Source organism: Pterocles gutturalis, unplaced genomic scaffold, assembly GCF_000699245.1.
Source record: "Pterocles gutturalis isolate BGI_N339 unplaced genomic scaffold, ASM69924v1 scaffold32342, whole genome shotgun sequence".
In the NCBI taxonomy this organism is placed as follows: domain Eukaryota; kingdom Metazoa; phylum Chordata; class Aves; order Pterocliformes; family Pteroclidae; genus Pterocles; species Pterocles gutturalis.
In genome coordinates, this window is record NW_010116522.1 from 54,201 (window position 1) to 61,960 (window position 7,760).

The 7,760-nt window shown below is 37.2% G+C and overlaps 1 protein-coding gene across 1 annotated transcript in view; it reads left to right on the forward strand.

Annotated features, from left to right (window-relative positions):
- The window catches only part of PRDM5 (PR domain containing 5), a 60,783-nt gene that overhangs the window by 50,509 nt on the left and 2,514 nt on the right, over positions 1-7,760 (forward strand). The window contains exon 14 of the mRNA XM_010075543.1: positions 4,398-4,502. Within this exon, the coding sequence (XP_010073845.1) occupies positions 4,398-4,502 (105 nt within the window). The remainder of the gene's footprint in view (positions 1-4,397; positions 4,503-7,760) is intronic.

Consider the following 7,760-nt stretch of genomic DNA (forward strand, 5'->3'; position numbering starts at 1 on the left):
ACATGTAAGATTATGTTTAAATGCTTACAGGTAACATAAAATCTGATATATTTTTCCTTGTTTCTCTTCTCTGAATGTTCAGTTTTCAGCATGTAGAAAATTCAGATCCACCAAGTTGATATTCACGTGAAACTTAACATGGTCAGTACATCTTATACGGGGATGCTGGTAATTCTAATGTGTGCCTAGATGCATCAACATGCCCTACAAGAAGAAATGTGCAATATGTAAAGTTTTGAAATAAGTCAGAAATAAATCTGCTGAATGCAGTAAGATATATTAAAAAAAAGAGCATAAGAGAGAAGATTAGATCCTAGATAGCTCTGGGATTTAAGTATAATCTGTATATCAATTAAAATCTGATGTTAAAAAGCACTTCTGTAGTCAAAAGTTCACTTTCTGAGTGATCTGCAATCACTGTAGTAAATTAATTTAATCAAAAAAGTGAAGGATAAGGTCTCCTGAGTGCAGGTTCAGCCCAGTTTTAACTTGCTCCTGACACCTTGGGAAGACTTACTTGAACTGTTCTTAACACTCATTTCTTTGAATCTTGAACTATGATTTGTTCGGATGTAGTAGTGTCTAGATGGTGTTTTTCTTGCTGTTGCTGATGAGCGCATGTAATAGTTATAAATTCATGTTTGAAAAGCTATTTGGAGATACTCCTACCAAAGTCATTCATGTTTTAGACGTATAATCAATTTTGCCAGGTTTACAGAAACAACCACGTGCGCTAGCGCTAAGTTAGTATACATAATATATTTATATTTCTTAAGGGAGATACAGTCAACTACAGCAGCAGTTAGCAGTTCAAACTTTCTGCGTTTAAGTATTTCCATCTGCTGTGGTTGCAGGATTCTGTGTACGCATTCTATCAATCTGTTAAAGGTGGCGTCAAATGGCCTTGAGAAATTGTGGTGTTGTGATGTCTTTCTCATGCAAAGCGCAATTTGCATAGAATCCAAGGTAGCCATTTATGATTCAGCTATCCAAAGACAGAAGAAATGTGTGTTGCAGGCACTGTTGTATTTGTCATAGTTGTTAAAATGTTGAGTTTCTTTCAGTTTTGACGTAGTGAAGTGAAAATCATCAGAGACAGGAGCGTCCAAGCCAGCATACCAGCCTTATAGTGAAGCATCTTCTAGAATGACAAGTCTCATTTGGGGTCTCCTTGGCTTTTCTTTGTTTGGAGGCAGGACGGTTTTGAATCTTGATGTACATATTTCCATTTATACCTGATGTACTTCAAAATGTAGTTTTAAATCATTGCAGTATCAGCTACATCCTGACTCTCTCACTCTCCCTACTGTCTTCATGTAATCATTTGGCTTTGCTGCCAGCGTAGCTGTGGCCTGGCAGATGCTTTTTGAACAGAGAATAGATTTATAGTTCTAGCAGTTGGTAACTCCTCTGAAGTCAGACTTATATGATCTTCCCAGTGACCTCTTGTTTTGTTGACAGTTAGCAGGTTTTCCCCTTTGCTTGACATTTTAAATTTGTCCAACTTTGTTGTAATCTCATTCTTGGTCCTTATTGTCTATTTGTGGTGGCATTAACTTTCAGACTTACTGCTGTGGTTTTTATTTTTTTTCTATACAGGTTTAGAGCAGTGGTGGTTAGGCCAAGCCACCATCATCATTTCCATGTTACAAATGTTGCCTTCTCCGAGTATTGTGCAATGGAAATTTGATATGAGGGAAAGAAGGGGAAGAGAGAAAAGAAAAAGGACAGAATGTTTTGTTTTAAAGAAATTAGTCTCTGAGAATGATGTCATCTTAAAAACTGACAAAAAAGTGTTTTTCTCTGCAGAGAAACTTAGGACCAAGTTTTGCTCTGGACAACACTACTGACTTTACTGAAATGGCCACAAATGTGAATGAAGGGCAGCTTAGCTTAGTGGAGAGAGGGGAGAAGAGAGCTGGTGTGAATTGTGGCGTCTGAAGTCACTGGAATATACACATGTAAGGGGTCTAAAATTAGATCAAAGACAGCTTCGGATGTGTTTCATGCACTACAGCTGTGAATGGGAGTACAGATGCAACAGAGATACTTAGATACACCCTTTTTTGCTGTAGACAATAGTACAAACAGCCAAACATAAACCTGCAGAAGATATTCCAGCCCAGGCTTGTGACTTCAGCTTTCCAGAGTTTATAATGGCTCTTCCTCCAAAATGGAGTCTAGGCATTATCCATTTAACTCTCAAATGAGTAAGACAGTCATAACTGAGTTAACTCTTCAGATCCCTGTAGAACAAGATGATAAAAAAGGACTGAGTACACCCGCTACAGTTTGCAATAATGAATGTTTTCATAGGTGTTTAAGATATACTCATCATGTACTTTACTTTGCACTTTCTGTGGAACAAGCTACACAGACAAAGGCTGTTTTCAGAGAACTCTAGGAAAATGTGGTTTATGTTAACCACAATGCAAAACCAATTAAGGGTGTGTTGCGGAAACCTGCTTTTCATATGGCTTATCTGTACATTTCCTTAAAAATTACAGGCGTGCTCCATGAAGTCTTTAGTCAGTCTAGCAAAATTCCCCGTGACATTAAGTTTTTGGTCTAGGTGATTTTTATTTTTTTTTTTTTAAGATCAGTTCAGATCTTTTTTTAAGTAATTTGTTATGTTTTACTTTGTACCGAAGAGTCTTGGAAATTACAAAATTAAGATAATGGTGAAAAAACACAAAGATGATAAACATGTGTAAGGAGAGTCTTGCACGGAATAGCTCATTCGTGGCTTTGCCATAGGCCAGTTTGATTATACACAGCTGGGCACTGTGTACTCAGCCCGTGTCAGTAGAAAGATTTGTCTTGCACCATACTGAAGTGTACTTTATTTATCCCATGATTTACTCATAACCAAAACTGAGATTGCTGGAGAAATACTTTTCCCTATGTACATGGCTTGTGACCTGGTTTTGGTGAGCTAGAGATTCCTGCCACTACAAGTTGCGATGTTTCTGTGCATGACACTGCCTTTTCTACCTCATGGGAAGGGTACTCCATCACAACTTGCAAAATGAAGAACCCAGTCTTCATCCCCACTGAGACCTCTGGACCTGCAAAGAGCTGTCCTAAGGAGAGACCTTGGGACTTACCCAGAACAACAGTGATTTGAGTCCACTGTGTTACTTGTACGGTTTATGCTCAGTACCTGGCAGGATTCAGCAATATGTGGAGACCCGATTGTCCCCTACATACTCAGAGTAGGAATTCAATAACCAGAGAATTTCTTCACCTTGTGGCTTCAACACCTAACCTGAGTTGTTCCTCCTCACTTTTCCGTGGATCCCACATTATCTGCCAAAAGACCATTAAGATTATTGCCTATTATTTGTTAATTCATGGACTTAGCATTTGTATTGCCTATTGAGTTTCAGTCTTTGTTTTAGATTTAATTTAGTAAAATATGTGTACTTTGTTGCCTAAAATACCCATCTTTAGAACTTAATGCACTACAGAATTAGGGACCACAGAAAAATGTAGAATGAGAGTGAAATACGTATAATTGTTTGATTCAGAATAAAGTTCCCCTGTAGCATCAAAATTTTAGGGAGGCAATGTGCAGTGCCATAATACTAACTTTTACGTTTAATTAATTTGTTAAAATGTTGTTTTCCATGCAGTTCTTTTTTAGCTTTACTGGAATAAAGGAGAAATTGCACCTTATATTTAAGTTTCTATATTTATGAAGAACTTCAAAGAAGAAAGTCTTTGTATAATTGGTTTTCCGTACATATCTCTAATTATTTATTTGAGGTCAGTGAGCTTGCAACTTTTATAATATCATGTGTTACAGTAGCTGCTAACCAATAGTTCTAATAAAAATACAGATGTCTTTGTTGCCATCTGCACTTCTTTTGAGATTCTGCAATGAATATGTGATTAACCTTCTGTCACCACTTTTCAAAATAAGTTTTTTCTTTACCACAAGCTTTCCTTGGACCCCCACTTCCTCCCCTCACCTCTTCTCCTGCTTGGAAACATGCTAACAAACCTGAGGTTTTTATAGCCATCTTACTTGTCTTTATGCTTTAAGCTTTTGTGAAGGATAAAGTACATTGGAACTTTATGTTTTTGTACATTTCACATTACAAAACACAGACTCCTGAAATGGCTAGGTTGGAAAGACTGGAACAGATAATTAATTCATAAGTGGGTGTTGAAGTGGAAACTGTCAGGCCACAGTTTTCCCAGCTTTCACTTAATCATTTGAAAGTCATTTTCTGTTGTTTTCACTGACTGTAATCCCTTAGAGAGAATATAAAACTTGCACCATCCAGCATGGAATTCCACTCCTTTAATGACTTGGAATTCCACTTTAATGACTTGGGCTCTGTGTTGACTCACTTTCACTCACTTTCACTTGCTCTTGTCATTTCATACAGGAAAAGCCGTACCAATGTTCTGAGTGTAACAAGGCTTTCAGTCAAAAGCGGGGCCTAGATGAGCACATGAGAACCCACACCGGAGAGAAGCCGTTTCAGTGTGATGTGAGTTGATCTATCCCTTTGTCTTCTTGACTTCAGTGCAGCAGCAGGACTTAACTGCAGTGAGAATATGGCCTTGCGTCTCTTGGCTGTGGCATAAAGTTACGCTTCATGTGGTCTTTGATTGCCTAGGTAATGGAAGACCATTCAGGGAACGTTATGTACCCTCTTCGGTTGCCAAGAGTGTTGCACACCCTTTTATTTTATGGTTTTGTATCCCTTAAGTGTTATTTTCACCATTCTTAATGCAATTTGGATGTTACAAGTTACAAATTCATACTGGTTGAGTTCCCATATAATTGTAGGACAGGTTAATAGTTGGAGATTAGCTTATGCAGGAAAAGGTATTTAATCCATTACATGGAATCTGAATGCTTTGATGTTACTGAATAACACAAATACGAATTCAGAATTTCTGATTTCTGTTCAGTGAAATCTTGTCTGATATTTTCAACATCTGCTCATAGGTGGCATTTTTTTTAATTGTTCAGTGCAGAAATTGGAGATGCTGTGTATGCTTGCAGCATTGAAATGCATCGTGTCATATTACATTCATAGATCACTGTCAAGTACCTTTCGTTCAGCATACCCCATCCTGTATACAGCATATCTCATAGCTTTTAGAAGGTATGTGGGGAGGCTGACTGTTTAGAAACCATTGGAAAATAATGTCTTTCAGAATTGTCAAATGCCGTAACTTTAAGCTTTTGCTCAAGGGTTTGGAGAAGAGCATCACAATAGGGTATAGAATTAGTATAGGTGCTTTATTCTGTGATACTAGCTCTTAATGAATGAGTCACAAGGGAACTGCTGGTTTTCGGTTATATCCTAGATGGCTCAGTCTGAACAGTTGTAAATTTGTTCACAAATTTCTAAAATTAGATGCAAAAGTAGAATAATGACTTGGCATGAAAGTTGAAAGGATCTGTTAATTGATCTTTTTTTTAATAGATAATCTGGTGACGTTTCATTGAGAATGAAATATATTAATTTAATGAAATTTTCAGCTACAATAGTTTGCTGATGTTTACAAGTCAGGAGATTTGCTATATTCTTTTCAGATAATCTTAGCTGGCTCTACATAGTACCTTGAGGATTTCTGTAATTCCAAATCATTGTCAATAACTTTTTCAGCTTTCAGATTCCTAAACTGTTTATCAGCTGTTGGCTAGCTTGCAGTGTAAATGCAATTTTTCCCACATTGTGGAGCCAAGATTCACTGGTCTTGGATTCACAGCGTGCTTTTTCAGAACAGTTTGGGGTGTTGGTTATATTTTATTATTTTTTCTTTCTTCAACTGAAAATAGGAGCTGCATGAAAACACTTTTCCTGCTTCAACTATTCCTTTGGTTTTCCTCATTGATTAGATAGAACAGTATTTTCCCAAATCATAGTATTTAAAGAAACTGCTATAATCTTTGTCTAGTTCTAGTCCTTCTCTTAGAATTTTTATGTAGCTTCATTTACTGGAGATTTTTTTTTTAATGCTTTAAATTATTGCCATGTTTCACCAAAATTATTCTTCAGCACTAGTTTTTTTCCAGCTGCACGTTGCATAGACTTTTTGCTGTCTGGATATAGCAGTTGCCTCTACTGTTCATTCATACACTATTCAGTTGCCCCGGTGCCTACCAAGGTCTGCTGTTTAATGCACACTCGGAGAGTGTTGAAAGTTTTGTTTTCAGTAGTCACTTCTTATTTCACCTAGACTCCACTTCTGCAGATGCTGGTGACATAGTAAATGTCACCCAGAGCAGACCGTTCCTCCAGAGCTGTCTCACACATTGCACATTACCAGATGTTTCAGCAAAAGTTGCAGGAAAACCAGTAGTAGACAGTTACAAAAAAAAAAAAGGTACCTATGGGAGACGTTTGTTGCTGGCTCCCCAGTACTGAAGATTGCTTTTTACACTCAGATATTCTCATCTACAATTTTTTATCCTGCTAAACATAGCTGTAGATGTTCTCATTATTTTTCTTATAATGACTTGAGTGGTAATTTATGGCAACAACTTGTACAAACTCTTAACAAAGTCTCTTAAAGAGATTTTGAGGGGGGAGGAGTGTGCCAGGTTACTGCAAAGGGATTTCAGTGACTGTCTCTTAGTTCATTAACAGAAAGAGTTAATAGGTATTCCAGTCATTGCTTTCTGTACATCTGCTGTGTTCCTTCTCAGCCAACTTCTCTAAAGTTTCTTCTTTTTTCCAGCTCTTTTGCATGATGATTTACTGTGTTTGTTTTTGTTACAACTTTCTGCAATTTTTTTCCTCATTTCTATTGCACGTTTTAAGAGGTGAAGGCATACTATTGGCATGCCCTTACTTATTGAAGTAATTGGAAAAGTCCATAAGTCCAATGCCCAGACCTACCAAGAATCCTTTAAAGGTGAAAAACAGGCTGGTTTTTCAATGATTAACATATTTATAAACATAATCATACATTTAGCCACACTGAAAGACAAAACTTGTAAGAGGACTGAGGGTTTTGGTCTTGATTCCTACCTGGCATTAGAAGCTGTCACAGAAAGTATTCAGCTCTTTCATCTAAATAATATATTAACATTTGCTGTCAGAATTTTCTTTGTTTCTTAGCATTAGTACCATTAACATCTACAAACAGGAATTGCCTTCAGTGCCAAAGAACTGAGGAAAGAAAAGTTTTGGCTATTGAAATAAAATGTGTATTTTATGGGCTTCATTTGACAAAGCGCATCTCCTCACCCAACATAAACTATTACATAGCAATTTTTTTTAGACTGCATTTTTGCTTTAAATAGAATTTTCTTCCAGCATCAGAAAACACCCCCATGTCCTCTTCTGCTCTCACTCTCCTCTCTCTCAGGCATATGTAACAGCCATTGCAGTACAGGATTGTGCTATATGTAAAAGTAATCCGTGTACCCTGTTTGCTGAAGGTGCTGCAGTTTCTTTATGTGGCTGTTTCTGTGTCTTATCAGTCAGTAAAAGCATTTGCAGCAGTTACTGTTAATGACTCAAAGCTCTCACATCCCACTGATAGTTGTGGAAACTGAATATTCCCATTTTAAGGTGAAAATTCTAGTATATATTACATAGAAAAGTGAAAATAACTGATAAATGTGGTTTTTCCTAGTATATTAGATTTCTGTCCTCTGAAGAGCAGCCTGGTTTTTACTGGAAGGTCAGTTGAACTTCAGTTGCCTCAGAGACAACAGATTATTCTTTGGGGGCAGAGGGGTCACGTACTGCCTGTCCTGGTTTCTTTCCAGTAAAGTATTTCCC